The sequence below is a fragment of the Lipotes vexillifer genome, unplaced genomic scaffold, assembly GCF_000442215.2.
Source record: "Lipotes vexillifer unplaced genomic scaffold, Lipotes_vexillifer_v1.1 scaffold253, whole genome shotgun sequence".
Classification (NCBI taxonomy): domain Eukaryota; kingdom Metazoa; phylum Chordata; class Mammalia; order Artiodactyla; family Lipotidae; genus Lipotes; species Lipotes vexillifer.
The window spans coordinates 4,179,465-4,199,224 of NW_006780322.1; the positions used below are offsets into that span (position 1 = coordinate 4,179,465).

General features: G+C 37.5%; 1 protein-coding gene across 2 annotated transcripts in view; it reads left to right on the forward strand.

Moving 5' to 3' along the window:
- GFPT1 (glutamine--fructose-6-phosphate transaminase 1) overlaps positions 1-19,760 on the forward strand; it is a 64,953-nt gene that overhangs the window by 34,244 nt on the left and 10,949 nt on the right. Inside the window, exons 7-14 of one of the 2 annotated variants that reach the window (XM_007453423.1) lie at positions 1,148-1,227; positions 1,427-1,480; positions 4,559-4,664; positions 6,424-6,587; positions 7,492-7,587; positions 12,255-12,352; positions 14,175-14,295; positions 14,938-15,095. In XM_007453423.1, coding sequence (XP_007453485.1) covers positions 1,148-1,227; positions 1,427-1,480; positions 4,559-4,664; positions 6,424-6,587; positions 7,492-7,587; positions 12,255-12,352; positions 14,175-14,295; positions 14,938-15,095 — 877 coding nt within the window. The remainder of the gene's footprint in view (positions 1-1,147; positions 1,228-1,426; positions 1,481-4,558; positions 4,665-6,423; positions 6,588-7,491; positions 7,588-12,254; positions 12,353-14,174; positions 14,296-14,937; positions 15,096-19,760) is intronic. The other variant, XM_007453422.1, reaches the window with a different exon arrangement.

The following is a 19,760-nucleotide window of genomic DNA, read 5'->3' on the forward strand; positions in this document are numbered from 1 at the left end:
TTTGTGTGAGTCATCCCTTGGTATCCATGGGGGATTGGTTCCAGGAGCTCCCGTGAATACCAAAATCCATGGATGTGCAAGTCCCCTATATAAAGTGGGGTAGTGTTTGCTTATAACCTAGATACATACTCCTGTACACTTTAAGTCATCTCTAGATTACTTGCATACCCTAATGTAATGTAAATGTTATATACATAGTTGTAAATACAATGCAAATGGTAGTGTGTAAATAGTTGCCAGTGTGTGGCAAATTCAAGTTTTGCTTTTTGGAACTTTCTGGAATTTTTTTTCCCCGAATATTTTCAATCTGCAGTTGGTTGAATCTGCAGATGTGGAACCCATGCATATGGGAGGTCGACTATATTTATTTTCATATGCCCTTCTTGTCTGTTGTTTTACCACTATTCCATGTAACAGAATCCCTTAACAAAGCAAAAACATTTTGGCATTTATAATTGGCCTTTTGTTTGTAGTGGGGCACCATTGTTACTTTGTGAATTTGGATGTTGAATATTTTGTAAAATATCCATATTTTTCAGAAATCTATATTCTAGACAGAGTCCTAGATAATAGTACCATTACTACTTTTGCTGGGATATTCAAGCCTAATCATGAAGTCCTTTTTAGAACAGTGTGGAACCCTAAGAGTTGGTAAGAGAGAGAGCTGTCTTTAAAATGAAGTCAAGGGGACTAATGTTCATATATTGTTCACACATCAAAAGAAAGGTTCCATTTTACATTAAAAAGGAGAAAACTTTCTAATGCATCACTATAGAATAGGGGTCTGCAAACTTTTTCTGTAACAGGCCAGATAGTAAATATTTTAGGCTTTCTGGGCTATGTTGCCTCTGTGGCAACCACTTAGTTTTGCTGTCGTAGTGTGAAAGCGGTTGTAGAAAATGTGTAGAAGAAAGGGCATGGCTGTGTTCCAGTAAAAATAGACAAACCTGGCCTGTGCGTCATAGTTGGCTGACCTCTGAATATTTTTTAAAAACTCTGTTTATGTCGTTCTTTTGTTATATCTGAAGTCGAACTTGGAGGGAGAGTTTAAACATTATTTGCAGAGGTTCCCTCATCATTTAAATTTTGTATCATTAGTGCATTACTTATAAAAATGGCTTAATTCTGTTTAATTCTGTACTAACAGACGAGGTAGCCCTTTGTTGATTGGTGTACGAAGTGAACATAAACTATCTACTGATCACATTCCAATCCTCTACAGAACAGGTAAAAACTATTCCCACATCATGCCATGGGAAAAATGTATAAATTGAGTGCAGTAGTTACAAAGAATTGTTTTCCTAAAATTGATTAAATGCCCCTTTGGTCAGATCCACTCATATATATAGTTCTGTCTAGACATGAAAAGAATTTGTTTTTGTGATTTCTCTGACGAGTAGAATTTTTTTCTGTTGTATATCCTTAGCTAGGACTCAGATTGGATCAAAATTCACATGGTGGGGATCACAGGGAGAAAGAGGTGGGAAATGCACTCTGCATGATGGGGAGGAATCTTATCCTCTTTTGTTCATTCTTTACTAATTCTTTGTTCTTGGAGTGAATGACTGTGCTGGGCCTCTAAAAATATGCTTATTTTATGGGGAAACATATTTTGACATTATTTTTCTAATTTGTGGGAGTGTATTTTGTCTGTCTGCTTTTGGCATTTAGAAAACTGCTTTTAATAATTTGTTTCTTTAAGATCTCTGAGATTTGAGGAAATAGTTGAAATTTTAAAGTTTTTTCCTTTGTTTTAAAGTAAAACCATGTAGGCTGCACTATTATAAATAAGATGCTGAGATTAGGAAAAGAGCATTGTGTTTGCGTGCTAGGCTATTGTAGATTGACCTCTGTGGTAGTTATTTGAATAATTTAGCCTAATTTTTTTTTTTTTTTTTTGCGGTACGCGGGCCTCTCACTGCTGTGGCCTCTCCCATTGCGGAGCACAGGCTCCGGACACGCAGGCTCAGCGGCCATGGCTCATGGGCCCAGCCGCTCCGCTAGCCTAATTTTTAACTGAAATATGTTTAAATGGATTTTGTTTTATGCATGACATTTTACATTTATATTTTTACATTTGATACCTGATGGGCTTTGTTTGAATTTGGAGTTTTTTTAAAATTTACATTTGAAGTTTATCTTTTTAGCTGTACAAACTGGATCATTTTATTGATATAATTAGACAAAAATGGTGTGTTATTTTTGTGTACTTTTTTACTAAAAGCTCTCTCCGTAAAAGACACAGGGAATGGTAAATTCAGGAAATTGAAACCCATATTATTAATGCATAGTTCTTGATTTCTTGAAAAAGATGTAGCAAAGTACCCTAAACCTATTCATCTTTAGATAGTAGCTGCTTTCACTGTTTTACCTAGAGCAAAAGTTATTTCCTTAAATAACCTTCAGTCCTGAGATGTTAGAACTTATTTTCCTCCCCCCCCTCCCTCTCTTTTCAGAAAAAAAACTAGCCTACCAGTATAAATTTTGGATCCAGAGTTCCAGATTTCTGTTAATAATTCTGCTTATGTATATATTACTTATGTGATATATTACCTTGTACAATGTCTTAGGCTGCTTTTAGAAGCAATGGAAAAACACTGGCTAAGGTCTTAAGAAGTTGGAAGAAAAACTTATCGTGAGACATCTTTTTGAGATCAGGGGTTGTGTTTTAGTAACCCTGATTTCTCTAGCTCCTAGTAGGTAGATAATGTATGGCTCAGCAGAGTTTAGTTTAAAAAGTACAGCCTTTTATTGAAGAGGCTGTATAAAGGGGAAAACACTGGACTGGCTTTCAAGCATTTGCTGTTTTCTCCAGGTGTAACTACTGACCAAATAAAGCAGGATGATAATAATCGTTTCCACTTAAGTGAAATCAGAGGAGATAAACAATAGATGGGAAGACATTTTACAGATTGTAACAGTCATATAGATGTCAAGTGGTAATATTTTTTTCATTTAATTAGGCAGTGATACCTTGAATTCTTCTGAATATTGTATTTAAATATACCCTGTTACTTGAAGAAGGAAATAACCAATATTTGTAGAAAGAATATGGTGAAACTCAGCTCCAGTAGGACATTTTATAACCAAAGGTAGTTTGTATTTAAAAATTTTTAAATGTAGGTGCTGGCCTATCCTTTTGCCTGTTTTTTAATTCACCTTTTTACATACAGTAAAGTTCACTCTTTTTGATGTACAATTTCATGGGTTCTGTCAAGCGCATAAAGTTGTATAATCACCTCCACAATCAAGATAAAGAACAATTTATCCCCGAAAAAGTTCCCTCAGCTGACCCTCTGTAGTCAACCCTTGTCCCCACACCCAGCCCCTGGCAAACACTGATCTGTTTTATCTTTTTATAGTGTTATCTTCTCTGGGATGTCATCTTATACTTGTTTTTCAAAGTGTGGTATCTTTTCTGCTATTGAATTTGGATGGAAAGAGCTATTTTACTTTCATGCCTAAAACACACCAAATAATCATGGATTGTGGAGAACTTTGAATGTATGTTACTAAGAATAATTACTATCAAGTTTTTATAGACATGCATTTTAGAGGATGGACACAATATGAGTTTTTACAAGTATATTTATGGTGTCCTCTGGCCATTGTATCCATTGGTTACAAGGTCCACTATGACCTGATCTTAGAGAAAGGTGCTTTTTTGTCTCTGTGACATTTATATAGCCTTCAGTTAATAGTATTTTCTGTATTTGGCAAATTTGTCAAACTTCATTATGCCTTCTAGTTTTGACTTCAGTTGTGAATAAGCAGAGAGGAAAAAAGTTCTTCATCAATAGCTTGACAAATTAAGTAGAAATGCCAGAATTCTAAAGTGCTAGAAGTAAAAGATATTATCATTGCAAAAGGACTGTACTTTATTCTGACATGAAAGTAATGTAAGAAAATCCAATTTCAAGAAAGGAGAGGTTCTGGGTTTATAGTTCCAGTCCTTAGCAGTAGCTGCCATGTATGATATACCATGGTTAGAGACTTATAAGTATCTTTGTTTTGTTTTTAGATCAGAATTAGTGTAGCCTGAACTTTGACTTGTTATGCTGACTTACTGTTAAAATCGAGAGAAGTTTTGTTAGGAGATAATAAAAATATGCCACTAGGCTTCATTTTATTTTTCACTGCACAGTTTTGATATTTTTAATGTAACTTTAATTATAAGTTTAAGTATGCAAACTTATATGTATTAATTTCATTAAGTTTTATATGAAGTTAAATTAAAATTAGGCTATACATAAATTAAAAAAAGACTTAGTGACATTAAATATTTGCCTTTTACTTGGAAAAGAAATATTACATTAAAGAACGTATAACACAGCACTGTATCTGCCACGCTGTCCTTAATAGTTGCTCTTTCTCTCTATGCCCGTTGTTCTTGTTGGCTTATTGCATGGAAATAGGGTGATCTACCTGGCATTGAAAAGTTGCTGGAATTATTATGCATTGCTATGGTTTTTTGTTGATTTTGTAGAAAATTATGTATATTTCTGTATCAGCCATGGTTTTCTACATGTGTGCTGATTCTGTTAACTCTATAATATAGGCAAAGATAAGAAAGGAAGCTGTAATCTCTCTCGTGTGGACAGCACAACTTGCCTTTTCCCCGTTGAAGAAAAAGCAGTGGAGTATTACTTTGCTTCTGATGCAAGGTGAGCTTCCTTGGTTGATTCAGAGAGAATTCTTAGTAAAACTGTTCATGCTACAAGAAACCAAGAAGTCATTTTGTATATATCTAGTCATGCTGTAGAGGAGAACTTTGTTAATTAAGGATGTGAAGGTGACCTTTTTGGAGATGGTGTTCTAGAACGTTTTTGCTCTCAATTCAAAGTATGTAGGTCAGTGTACAAAGGAGATAAGTCCTTGAGACTTGTTCCGGTGTATTTACTCTGAGCTCGTGGTTTTTTTTTCCTCTTCTTTTAAGAGCCTTAACCCAGGTTTTATAGGAAGGAGAGATTTTAGATTGGAGAGTAGAATGGCTTAGGAGCATACCAATTATAGTATAATTGCTAACCTATATTGTAGTTTTAATCCAACGTGGACATATCTTTTTAATTCAGAAGTATTTGGCAGCAGAATCACTTTTATATAGGAAATAGTATTAGACTAGGACATTTTGAGAGAAAATGCAGTGGGGATGCTTAGAGGCATTTATAAATGAAATTCGAATAGTAATGAGGATAAAATGGAATCACTCAAATCGCCAACAGCTATTTGAATCATTCATTGTGCCTGAAAGTAAGGGGATCTAAAAATGAATGAGCATGCAGTTCACGACTGCAGGGGATGTATTATCTCAGTGAGAAAACAAGCTTTCCTGTTGTCTAAATTTTACAGGTGTGTAGGGTACGTAGTTGGTGCTGAGATGTGTCATTGCTGTCATTAGGTAGGTTTGTTACAGAGTTGACAGTTTGGCTTAAGTAATCTGGAAGTTGCAGAAGTGTCTCCCTCTTTCATTCACTCATGCATTCATATTGAACATTCCAGCAAAGCCATGTGCTCGGCTCAGGAGATAATGGCGGGTAAGAATAAAAATGTTACTTGTCCTTAAGGAGCTCTTCCTTAATGGGAGAGACAAATTTTAGTCAGTGGTCACCAAGTATAGAATTCCAGCTGTGACACGAACTACAGAATGCTTATAACAGGGTGACTTAACCCTCCTATGGGTGCATTTCTTTAAGGGAATGGTGCTTGAACTGAGAGTTAAGGAGATATTAGGAGTTAATTAGGTAAGGAGGTGGAGGGAAGAACAGTCATTCTCTGCAGATGGATCAGCCTGTGAGATCTTGGGCTGGGTGTGAGTGTGGCTGGAATAGGGAGAGGAAGTTTGGTGGGAGACAAGGCCAGAGAAAGAGGTGTAGGGGTCATGGTGAAGGCATTTTGCTGTTTTCCTAAGAGCTAAAGGGAAGCTGTTGAGCGGTGTGTTGGTGAGGGAGAAATCTTGATTAGGGTTGTCTTTTGATGTCCATTTTGGCAGAAAAGGAGAGTGGATGAGGGAGGTTAGAGGGAATGTGGGTGGAAGTTGGGAGGTTCCTGCAGTAGTTCAGCCAAGGGCTGATGGTAGCTTGAACTGGTTTGTGGTGGTGGACACAGAGAGAAGCTTTGGGAAATATTTAGGAGTTATGATTTTAGGACTGGTGATAGGTAGGATGAAGAGGAAATAAGCATGCTTTCTCATCTGATCTCATCAAATTGGTTGCCACACAGAGTTCCTTTTCTTCATTGTCTGCAGTGACCACCCCCCCTCCTTCATTTCCCTGTAGGGAATGGCATTGATAACCAGAAAGTTATCAGAGATATTGCAGGTTGATAGACTTTGTATTTAAACTTGGTCCTTTTGTCCTAATGATAGTTGTGTTTATAATAATCATCCTAGATTATTGATTGTACTGTCTCCTTGAACATTTTTAGTGCTGTCATAGAACACACCAATCGTGTCATCTTTCTCGAGGATGATGATGTCGCTGCAGTGGTGGATGGCCGTCTTTCTATCCATCGAATTAAACGGACTGCGGGAGATCACCCTGGACGAGCTGTACAGACCCTCCAGATGGAACTCCAGCAGATCATGAAGGGTGAACCTTTCTATCCTGTTACACCTTGGTGTCCTCGATGGAAAGGATATTTTCTCCTTCCTGACCTGGTGTAGGAATCTGATAATACAGATTAGTGAAGGGATAACCCCAGGAAGGGGGATGATTCTTTGGAGAAATTGTCTGCTGTTTTGACAATACTTCTTCAAACAAATTCATGGTTTCTTGTTTCTAACATGAAAAAAGAAATCAGTTGTTTAAGTGGTACTTGATGTTTTAAGATACTTTATAAACATAGTTTGTGTTCTATTCTTTGTTCCTCTCTTATTCTCTCTGTGCCTCAGTTTTCTCATATATGAAATGGGGATAATAGGATTTACCTCATTAAGGTTGTTTTGGGGATTAAGCCCTTACAACAGTGTCTGACATGCTTAGTGAGCTCTATATAATGTTTGCTACTATTAACTATTGTGATTATGGTGATTTTGGTTTTTAATGTCCTTTCTGATGGGATTGTGGTGAAAAACAAGCTAACGTTTATTGCATAATGGCTATATGTCAAGTCTTTACTGTATTAATCCACACTACCACGCTATGAAATAGCTGCTAGAACAGATCATTTTACAGATTAAGGAATTTCCCAGAGCTGCTTAGCTATTAAAAGATAGAATCATGATTTAAACCTAGATCTGACTCTAAAACTTAAGCTTGTCCCACTCCCCTGTTTTTCTATAATTGCATATTTTAGGTATGAAGTTAATAAAAGTATTTTTCCTCCGTGTTCATTTTTCTCCCCATTGGGTAAAATGTCATATATGAATATTGTTCTCTACTGCATGACCTTACTAAGATTATATTGAAGGAGATAGACTTTTAGTTGAATACAAATTTCTTACCCTTTGGCTTGTTAATTTTTGTTTTAATGATACAATTTATATTACTTTAGGCAACTTCAGTTCATTTATGCAGAAGGAAATTTTTGAGCAGCCAGAGTCAGTTGTGAACACAATGAGAGGAAGAGTCAACTTTGATGACTATACTGGTAATTACATGTGAATTATGTTATTATTTCAAAGTCTCTCATGGGGGTTGACGTTGACAGCCTTATAGGGTTCATTGTCCTTTGTAGAATAACTATGGCTGCCAGCCATCAGTGGAGCCCAGTCCTCTTTTAAAAGTCCTTCCGTGTGTGATTCCACTGATATGAGGTGTATCTAGGTTAGTTAGATTTGTAGAGACAGAAGGTAGATTAGTGGTCACCAGGGGCTGGGGAGAGGGGGAAATGGGGAGTTAGTGTTTAACGGGTATAGAGCTTCAGTTTGGGACGATGCCAAAGTTCTGAGATGGGTGATGGTCATGATTGCACAACAATGTGAATGTGCTTAATACCACTGAATTGTACACTTACAAATAGTTAAAATGGTAAATTTTATGTTATGTATATTTTACCACCATAAAAAATAAGGGAATAATAATAATGGTTGCCAGGCGCTGAAGGGACAGGGGAGTGGAGAGTGACTGCTAATGGATACGGGTGTTTTGGAGGTGATGAAAGTCTAAAGTTAGATAGTGGTAATGGTTGCACAACTCTGAAATACTAAACACCACAATCATACACTGTCAAAGGGTGAATTTTATGGTAAGTGACATACCTCTAAAATGGTTATGAAAAATATAAAAAATGCCTAGGAAGTCACATTTGAAAATTGTTGTCAGTTATGGGACTATTAAGGTGATTTTCCTGGAGAAAAAAAAAAGTCCTTCAGTGTACCATTAAGAACATTTAACTTCTTTTCAGTACAAAAATCTTTTATTGGGTACCTACTATGTACCAGGGACTGTTTTGAACACTGTGAATTCTCAGAAGAATGGGACCTGGTCCCCTTGTTGGGAAGCTTGCTGTATCTGTTCAGCCTAGGTTTTCTCTCTCAGTTTATAAATGAGTGAAGTGTGAACTTCCCAGAGGTTTTCCAGGTGTTTGCCTAATGCCTTATGGGATAACCTAACCTGTACCTTCCTGCCTGTTTAAGTTGGGGTGACAGTGCAGCTCTGGTCTTACTTCTGGAAGTTCTCTCTAGACCTTGTGTTGCAGGAGTTTCTGCACCTTGCTGGGATGAGCTTGAGATTGACTTTCTGTGGTCATAGGATATCCATAAACTATCGCTAAATCACATTTTTGGAACATTCTTCATGACCAGTTTAATAAACAGTTTAACAGACAAGCTTTGGGCTAAGCTTCTCAGTGTTAGGAATCAGTTTTGGAGAAATTATATCTGGTATGCAACAATCTTTTCCTGAATTTGTTATGTTATACATATAATATTAAGTGCTTTCTCTTTTATGTCACGTCCTGCTAACTGATAGAGAATGCTTCTCTGAATAAATGCGGTTTTTGTATACTTTTCTTTTCTGGAGGCATCAGACTCTTTCTCAGCAGGTGAAATTTGTTGAAGGCTGAATTATAAGTTGAACATCTGGTGAACATGGTGTGTGGAGCACCATGCTGAACGTATCAGGGACTGTAGGAAAGTTATCTCTGCTGTGGTCTCCCCCTTGAGGTTCTTAGAAGGGGGATGAATACATAATTAACTATTTAAAGAAAGGTAAAATATGATAAATGACATTAGAAACACAGTTTAATGTTGAAATGTTTAAAGTTTAGTGTTGAATTTAGAGAAAGTAGAGAATGAATCTGTTTGTGGACAGGGGGCCAGGGAAGGCTCCATGAAGTAGGCAGGTGGTGCTTTAAAGGATTTGGAAGGTTTGAATAGGTAAAGATGAGATGGGAGCACTGCAGTTGGGTAGAATGCATTTGCTAAGAGGAGATAGTAGAAAACCATCAGAAATTTGTTTGTGAAATAATATGTAGTCCAGTTTGCCTGCCACATCTAGTACTAGAGAGCAGTAAGTCTAGGGAAGAAGGTGAGAGGAACTGCCCAGGAGGGCCGTGAACGCATTCTGTTGAGTGTGAAGGGTACCTCCCTTTGTAGAAATTGCAGAGCTGTTAGGAGACTTAGGAGCCAGGGGTGATCGGAGCTTTACTGAAGTGACCTGGGTACCAGTCTCCAGTGTGCATTGGAGGAGCGAGAGGCTGAGATGCAGTCGCCAGTAAGGATGTTGTCCCATCTGGGGTAAAGCCATGGGGAATGGGAGGGCAGCGGGGGGCCAGGAGAGAAACAGGAGCACTCCAGAGCAGGACCTGTTATCTGCTGGTGTGGGAGAGGGGGTTGTGGAAGGTGGTTGAACTGGAAGAACGGGGAGAGTAGCAGTAAATACTGTTATGGTATGGAATGGAAATAAGATTAGGAAAAAGTTTTGTTTTATAAGGGAAAAGAAGGAGATAAACTTTGAAAAGTCATGATTTTAAAAAGCACTTTTATCTATGGTATGTGTTCCTCATAAAAGTTCTATAATATAAACAGGATAGCCGTTATCTTTTTTTGTTGTTAAGATAAGGAATTTGAGGCTCTGTCAGTTTGCGGTCTGGCCAAAGGTCACACCGCCAGTTATTTAACGGAGCGAGACTAGCCTCCAGTGTTCAGTGGTGTTCACGCTCCATCCCACCCCTTTCCTCCAGACACTCCTGCTGTAGTAGTGGTCTCCCTTACCAGAAGTAGGAGCCTCTCCAAAGCATCAATTCAGACCATGGGCGACTCCTCCCAGAACTATCCCAAACGCCCCTCGGCCATCAGGGAATTTGCTAGGACTAATTTTAGGGAAATGCTTGTGACCAGCTAATCTCACTATCTAACCTCCCTGTCCTTCTTGGTCATCATCTGAAATAAAAGTCTCTCTGATAGTCTGTCTACTTTATACTTAGTCATCTCCAAACTGATTTGCCTTTGCGTGACTCCCTACCCAGCCTCTTAATGTTGTTTCCTTTTCCCTCAAGTCTTTTCAATACATGCCGAGGTCTGAGACAGAGATACACGAAAAGGAACAGCCAGAATGCCAGTCTGGCTGGGGTGGCCTGGGTGAGAGAAGTGCTAGGAGATTAGGTCAGAGTGAAGCAGGAGGCAGGGCTTGTGGCCACTTGAAGGCCATGTAAGGAGTTTGGACTTCATTCCAAAGTTACTTGGGAAGCCAGTGAAGCTTTTCGTTGTTTTATTTTGTACTTAGCTAGTTTCTTTTTTTTTTTTTTTTTTTTGCGGTACGTGGGCCTCTCACTGCTGTGGCCTCTCCCGCTGCGGAGCACAGGCTCCGGACGCGCAGGCTCAGCGGCCATGGCTCACGGGCCCAGCCGCTCCGCGGCATGTGGGATCTTCCCGGACCGGGGCACGAACCCGTGTCCCCTGCATCGGCAGGCGGGCTGTCAACCACTGCGCCACCAGGGAAGCCCCCATAACTAGTTTCTTAAAATAGAGAAATATAATCGGCCCTCTCAGTATTGAAATTTAAAAGGAAGAACGTAAACTATTCAAAAATATAAAAAGCAAAACGTATACCTTGGTTCCGTTTTGTAACTAGTTAAGGTAGAAGAAAAGAGTGGAGGAGATAAAGAGCAGGGGCAGAGTAGACAGACCGACGGTGGGTCAGATGGAGATGGATGCTGCCCACGGGCATGCTCATTGCTCTTATCAGCCAGACGCTGAACTGTCTGGTAGCCACACAGTGCCTTGGACAGTGTATTCACTTGGTAGGTGCTCAGAATATTAGTTGAATAATTGAATGAATGTTGGATGAAAATTTCTCACAGGTAGAAAACTAGCCATGTGTAGAAGGACCCATAGACAAGGCACCCTTAGCAGAACACATACATGGCTATAGAGACAGAAAGAGGACAGACTCATTGGAGGGTTTTGTGATCAGATTTATGTTTTTAAAGAATCCCTCTAAAAGATCATTCTTGCTGTGTGTGGAGAACAGGCTCTAGGAGGTAGAGAATAGAAGTTAGGAGAGTACGGCTCTTGTCCAGGGGAGGGATGTTGGACTTGGCTGATGGTGTTAGAGGTACAGTTTGAAGGTGGGGCTCACAGGACTTGCTTGTGCAGTCGCTGTTGAGCAACCAAGGATGGATGACCCTGCCTTTAGGTGAATGGGGTGGCATTGACTGAGATGGGAAAGACTGAGAGGAGAGTGGTTTATATTGTGTTCAGAGCACTGTTCTGGGCATGTAATGGAGGTGAACACAACTAAGACAATTTTTTTCCCAAGCAGGCTTACTGAGATATAATTAGGTATAATAAAATTGACTGTTCTTAATGTATAATTCAGCGAGTTTTGACCAACTTCCACAACATGGTCATAATCCTAAACAACCTGTACAACAATCAAGAGTTAGCACAGATCCTTCACCGGAAAAATTTCCCCAAGCCCCTTTGTAGTCAGCCCTTTCCCCACCTCCAGCCACCAGCATCTACTGATCTATTGTCCGTGTCCCTATAGTTCTACCTTTAAGATAACCTTTTAATCTGAAGAGAGGAATGTAAAAATGACCGAACAAGGTAGGATGTGGTAGATACTGTAGTTGTGTAGGCGTGTCAGGGGGTGAGGAAGGTTAATTACAAGTTGGGGGTGGCCAGTTAAGTTCAGACTTATTACTTAGTTTACATTTCAAAACGAGAGAGAACTGTGCTTCCTAAGAGGAATGTGAATGCTTTAAAACAGCAGTGTTGTTTCCCAGATTGGCACTGGCCACTCATGATAAAGCGATTACCTGTTTCATATGGTTCTTTCCTAAATAATTATATCCACAAACTTTTATTTCAGTGAATTTGGGCGGTCTGAAGGATCACATTAAGGAGATCCAGAGGTGCCGGCGTTTGATTCTTATCGCTTGTGGAACAAGTTATCATGCTGGTGTAGCAGTAAGTGGCTTCTTAAAATTTTAGTTGTGTCATTTTGGGTATTAGAAGATATCTGCAGATAAACAGTATCTCCAGTAACACACCATGTCAAACTATTTTTTGTTAAAACATCGTGTTTTGTTTTCATGTTGTGATGGCAAAAATCAAGAAGGTTGGGGAGAGAAATTTTAATAGCTACTTGGAATTGTTTATCAATGGATCATCTGCTTTAGAAAGGTCCTTAGATATACAGGTAGACTGCCTGCAACTAACTTCATGAAAGGCAAAGAGTGGAAAAGTTCTTATGCCATCCTGGCCTTGCAGTCCACAGCGCATGCCTGCTTCCGTTAGAGCCATCACTGGGTTTTGTGTATCATTGTTCACTTGCCCCAGACAGATGGCTGTGTGAACCTCAACAGGATTTTACTAGGTAGGCCCATTTCTGCAAAGAAAGGAAGTCTTCTTTTTGATAGACTTTGTTCTTTAAATTGTTATTTTGGAAGCTGAAATTCTGTATCAAAGATGTGTGTTGGTTGTCAATATAGAAGCCTAGGAATTTAACAGTCTTTTAGTCCAATAAATCAGATCCACATGTAGTTTCCCTTATAAAGAGACAGGTTATGTGCTATTGATGTCAACTCCTGTAAGTACAGAAAACCCTTACACACTCAGTTTCTACTTTTAGGATTGATTTCCAAAGTTCATGACAGTAATTCTTTTATTTGCTGGGGCATAAATATTAATTATCTACACTTGTGGGAGCCATTCATTTGAGGAGTGAGTGAAACTAGCTGGTCACTCAACCCTTGCATCTCAGTAGGCTTTCTTCTTCTCTAAAGCACCCCCTTCTCCCGCCCCTCCCCACCCCCCGCCCCAAATTACATTGTCCTAAAAAGGAAAATCTGTGCAATTTTGAAGGGAAGAGTTGTTAGAAAGTGATTGTTTTGAGCACTGGAAAAAAAAAAAGAATGAATTAAAGACATTAGTGTAAATTAAGGGATTGCCTAATTTAGTGGTGGCTTAGATCTATTATTGAATGAGCCCTCTATTCAGAAATACAAAATTTGATTAAATGTTTCATCCAATGCTAAGCCTGAATTGTGGGGCATAAATTATATGTATGCTGTGTTAGAATTCTCTAATTTGAGAAGATGTAAGGGTTTTGTTTTGCTTTGGGTTTTCTGGTGGATGCTGAGACTACTGTAGTTAACAAACAAATATTAGAAATCCTGTGTGATTTAGCATACAAAATAGTGTCCTTGAATTAATTCTAGCTAGGTTATCTACCCCCTACTCTACCCTCCATACTACAGAGTTTGAAAATAGTGAGCTTTCGTAAACAAGATTTTTAAAGTATATTGACTTTTTTTGAGAAACAGCATTCTTTATGAATACATAGTATTTCTGAAATGTTTCATTTTTCATTCAGTGTTTATGATACATCTGTTATCATCTCATTTGAAATTCTCAGTGATTTGGTATTATATGAATTGTCATGTAAAGATTAGGAATTGGGAAGTTAGAGTTAATATACAAGCTAACTCAGAACAGTGCTTTTTCCACTTCTCAAAACATTTTATACATGCATTTATTTATACATGCTTTGATAATTGTCTAAAGAGACTTGTGCTAAAATATTAACAGTGCTTATCTCCTGGGTGGTGGGATTTTGGTTATTTTATTTTTTTATGCTTTAATCTCAGTTGTTTGTATTTTCTAACATTGCATTATGTATCATTTTTATAATCAGAAAAAGTGAAAACTATACATTGAGTCTGAGGAAGTCCAGTGAGAAAGAGTATTTGATGTAAAGTTGTATGACCAAGTCATCTTTTCTCTGCAGACACGTCAAGTTCTTGAAGAGCTGACTGAGTTGCCTGTTATGGTGGAGCTAGCCAGTGATTTCCTGGATAGAAACACCCCAGTTTTTCGAGATGATGTTTGCTTTTTCATTAGTCAGTCAGGTATGCTAATTTTAAAGACTTAAAGAAAAGGAAAGTCATTCTTTCTAACAACTATAGCATATGTTGGAAAAACTGATATTTAAAGATAAACTGGTTATTGCAGATAACTTGACAAATATAGGTTTATTTTGATGTTATGGAATTCTTAATGAGTTAGTAAAATGAACACATTTTACACTCAGAAGAGCTGAATTTTTAAAGACAAAGAAGGAAAGACGATCCTAAGAAGTCGGATCCTATTATTAAAAGTTTTACAAATTTATTCTTTTAAGTACATGTTTTAAATTTTATTTAAAACAAATGAGGGGGAAAGGGAGGGAGCTACGAATTGGGAATTTAGGATTAACAGATACACACTACTATATATAAAATAAACAACAAGGACCTACTGTATGGCACAGGGAACTATACTCAGTATCTTGTAATAACGTATAATGGAAAAGAATCTGAAAAAAATACATATGTATAACTGAATCACTTTGATGTACAACTGAAACACTGTAAATCAACTATACTTCAGTTAAAAAATAATAATAAAACAAATGATATTGTTGAAAGAGTAGTCAGTTTTCTGTTTTTGCATCTAAAAAACAGCATATATTGACTGCTCTGTGTGTGACTTTTGTCTTCCTTTTTACCCAGGCGAGACAGCAGATACCCTGATGGGTCTTCGGTACTGCAAGGAGAGAGGAGCTTTAACTGTCGGGATCACAAACACGGTTGGCAGTTCCATATCAAGAGAGACAGACTGTGGAGTTCACATCAATGCTGGGCCTGAGATCGGGGTGGCCAGCACAAAGGTAAGTTCTTGACTTAGTTCTCATGTGATTATTTACATAATCATAGTGTTGGTGAAACAGACTAATCTGTATCTTATATTTCATTTCTTAGCACTTATAGAATTCATATTATTTACTAATCGTAATTATTGTAAGCCTTAAGCTTCAGTAATAGATAAAGCACTTGTCGTCCCCCTTCCTCACACTCATCTTAAGAGTTTAAAAGGGGCAAGCGTGTATAATGTAAAGTTCATTTTGCAAACATCTCTTCTGACTATCCACATTCAACACTTATATTCCTCCTGCTTTGTGGGGCGGGATATGTGGTAAGTATAATGCCCCCTCTTAATTAAGTATAGTAGGGAATTAGAAAAATAACAAATTAGAAACACCCAGCTTAAGTCTAATAATTTTTGACATTTTTATTTACAGGTTTATACTGTCCTAATAAATGTGCCAAATATACACACTCCCTTTGAAGTTTGTAAAGAGGAGTACACTTTTGGTATAAAATTTGGCTATTTAAAAAAATAAATTGAGTATTATATGACAATATCTGTTTCTCTTTAGATATACATCTGTGGAGATTTAAAAGCACCTTCATTTTCATTTTTAAGGCCTAGTGAGACTACTTTCCTCTTTGAAATTGGGATATGCATAAATTTAGTACTAGTAATAAAAATAGGAATCTTAGAAAGTGGTATAAATGCAAAAGATGTTCTCCACAAATATATTACTCTTTATAGTTTCACAATTTCAGTTTCTTATCTTTTTCTGCCTAAGTCTAATATTTGTTACTGATTGTTGAATAAGATGCTTAGGTTTTGGTGGATTTGAGTTTAATTAAGGGAAGATGATGTTAACATATACAAACCACATTTGGTTCTTTTTCCATTTAAAGAACCTCATGGGGAATTTTTTTGTGGAAAAGTTATAATTCTTAAGTAAAAACTCTGAGTGAGGTTTTTGTTTCTTGGTTACTTTGATATTGCTAACACTACAATTTACAGAAAACTGAAGCCTGAATTTTCTCCATGTGGTGATTAAAACATGTAAGATATTTGTGCTTGGGTTTCCATTCTGTGCCTGAATGAATAAACAGCTGCCCTCAGCAGCAGCTTGTGGATTCTTGGAACAGTGTCCAGACAGACAGCTTTGATCAGGGATTAGAATCCAGACCCTTCATTCAAACACATTTGAAGCAAGGGCTTCAGTGTGGCATGTGTGGGATGTGGGATCATACCACTGAATGGAGGCTATTGACTTATCTTTTTATTGAATCTTTCTTGATCTGTGAGCTGCCAGGGGAAATGCAGTTTTTTTTGATTTCTAATTGTATCATTCATGAAAACTTAAATTTTCCTCAATGTTTTATTATAATATTCAAACATACAGCAGAGTTAAAAGAATTTTACATGAATACCTGTATATCCATCACCTAGATTCTGCCGTTAACCCTTTTTCTACAGCTTTATTGAGGTATGATTTTCATACCAGAGTATTCACCAATTTTAAGTGTATATGGTTTTAGTAAATTTGGCTGTTTATCACCACAGTCCAATTTTAGAAGACTTAATCACCCGAAAAAGTTCCTTTGTCCCCCTTTCCAGTCAGTTCCCACTCCTACCCCTCTGCCTCAGCCTCAGGCAAGTATTGCTTTCTCTTGCTATATTATTTCATTTTCTAGAAATTTCTTATAAATGGAATTGTATAATACATGTCTTTTGTATCTAGCTTCTTCCATTTAACATGACGTTTTGAGATTTTTTCATGTGTTATTTGTATCAGTAGTTTTTCTTTTTTTCTGTTAGTCCTTTTCTAAAATCTTTTTGTTTTGAAATAACTATAGATTTATAGGAAGTTGCAAAGATAGTAGAGAAGTCCATGTACTCTTTACCCAGGTTCTCCCAATGGTTACGTCTTGTATAGGAAAATAAGCCTCTTTTTATAGTATATACTGTAATTCTTTAAAAAAATGGCTCCCTGAAAAATTTTAGTATTATGGCAGCTTAGTCTTAGTTTAATTTTTCTTGGATTCTAAAGGAATTTTGTTTTCCTTAACTGCCATAGACATTCTGGGCTTGGAGTTATTTAAAAGTTTTGGGGTGTTTAGTTATAGATCATTTCTGAATGGCAAATATAAGTTTGTATGTTAATGGGTGATGAAAGAAATTCTAATTGATCCTGATCCCTGGGCTCCATGATAGAGCTAGCATAAGAATTCTATAATCTTGATGATTAATTCCCAACTTTGCCTGAAAAACTGTCAAGGTTAGAGAGATATTATTAAATTTCTCAGAATGTTTGACCATAGACAATTTGATATTTCTGTAGAAATCGATGGGTATAACTGTGCAAACTCAGTAATTCTTGTATGTTATTGCAGGTGTTTATAAGTTGACCACAGTACTGACTTCTGTTGATTTAAAAAAAAAAATAAACCAGTATAACTTTTATTTTTGGCTGAATAAAAAGTGTAAAACCAAGTTGAAAAGTTCAGAGTCAGCATTGTCCTGGTAAATTCTTTCAAACCTCAGTAATTCTAAATGTGAGGTGTAGCTTATTTTTTTCATAATTGGTTGCCTGGTATGTATTGATGAAAGGAAAAACATGAAATTGGAAATTAAGCTGAATGCAATAGAGAAAATATGTGCATTAAAGTTACTCTGTTTAATATTTGCTTTTAAAAACCAGTGCTGAAATATTTTAAGTCCAAACAAAGAAGCATACTCTGTAGAATAACATTTTTATTTATGGGCTGGAGGAACTAGAATACTCATTATCTGATCATTTTGGATTGGAAACAATTTAGGTATCCCAGGAGTCCAAGATATTGGGTCTCTCCTTCTGTCCTGATAGTATATTTTGTGATTAATTGGTTTATTGAAAAGTAAACTTCAGTAGAAAGAAGTTGACTGGGAAGGACTGGAACTTAGGATACAGGTATGATCATTAGACTGGAGGCAAGGGACTGAAAATCCACTTTAGTGCCAAGGGGAAAAAAAATCCCAGTTTGCCAGTGGAACACATAGGAGCAGAGGGACAGGTAGCTGTGGAGGAATGGATGAGCACCTGATAGCTGGGAGGTGCAGCAAGAGGAAACAGGGAATCTAATTTAACTATTGGGAAGGTAAGGAGCATTAGCAGACTGTGATTTTATTGTACAGGAGGCTCATTATCCACATTATGACAGGAAAATATTCACTCATGACGTGATCCCTTATCCAGAGAAGAGTAGTAGAAATTCAGCATATAATCTACAAAAAAACCCAGGATGAATTATTAAAGTTAAAATTATTCATAGCACTGTAGCTGACAATATCACAGTAACCCTAGTGATTAATAATAAAAATGTAAATAAAAGCCTCAAATGCCTGGAACATAAAAACGTTTCTTTAAATAACTTGAGCTAGAACCATATCAGAATTGCCATTTAAAAAGACTTATTAGAAAAAATAACTATAATGAACAATATGGGTAAAAATTTAGATAGTGCGGCCAGAGTGATAGAGGTAGGTTCATAGCATTAAATGCTTCAAAAAGAAAATGAACTGAGTATTGAGCTCAAAAAGGCAGAAGAAGGAAAACCAATGAAGCAGAAGGAGGCAAATAATAGAGAAAAATGGATGAGTGAACAGCAAAATAGAAAGCTTCAGGACCTTTATCTTGGTGGGCCTTAGCTGTTCTTCTGGAACCTTCCTAGGATTTTATCTGTATTACTGCAAAGCAAAAAAGGTGCCCTTAGAATTCTTCCCAACATAATGTTTCACTGTGACAACCAGTAGGTAAGGATTGACTCTATATGAAACATATTTGCTATCCCTATTCTAGAAGTTCTATCCAGTTTAGTAAGAAAAATTAAAACAGCAGGAAAGGAGGAAACGAATTCTTATTTGCAATTGATATGATTGACTACCTGTAGAACTTAAGAAAATCAAGTCAGAAACTTCTTAGAATGGATAAAAATTCATGTAAGGTGCTTTATGGAAAACATATATAAAATAGAAGACAGAGTAGTGAAAATCACTGATGCTGAACAGAAAAAAGAAAAGAAGAATGAAAAGAAATGAGGACAGTTTGAGAGACCTCTGCGATAACATCAAGTGTACTAATATTTGCAGTATAGGGGTTCTAGAAGGAGAAGAGAGAGAGAAAGGGGCAGAGGACATATCTGAAGACATAATAGCTGAAAACTTCCCTAACTTGGAAAAGAAATAGGCATCCAAATCCAGGAGGCCCAGAGAGTCCCATACAGGACTTACCCAAAGAGGAAAACACCAAGACACATTGCGATTAAAATGACAAAAATTAAAGAGAGAGACTGTTAAAAGCAGCAAGGGAAAAGCAAGAGATAACATACAAGGGAACTCACATAAGGCTGTCAGCTGACCTTTAGCAGAAACCCTGCAGGCCAGAAGGGAGTGGCATGTTTTATTTAAAGCAATGAAAGGGAAAAACCTACACCCAAGAATCCTCTAACCCAGGGGTCCCCAACGCCTGGGCTGTGGAATGGTCCTGGGCTGTGGAACGGTGCCGGTCCGTGGCCTGTTAGGAACTGGGCCACACAGCAGGAGGTGAGTGGCGGGCAAGTGAATGAAGATTCATCTGCCGTTTCCATTGCTCCCCATCACTCACATTACTGCCTGAACCATGCCCCCCATCACCTGCATTACCTCTTGAACCCTC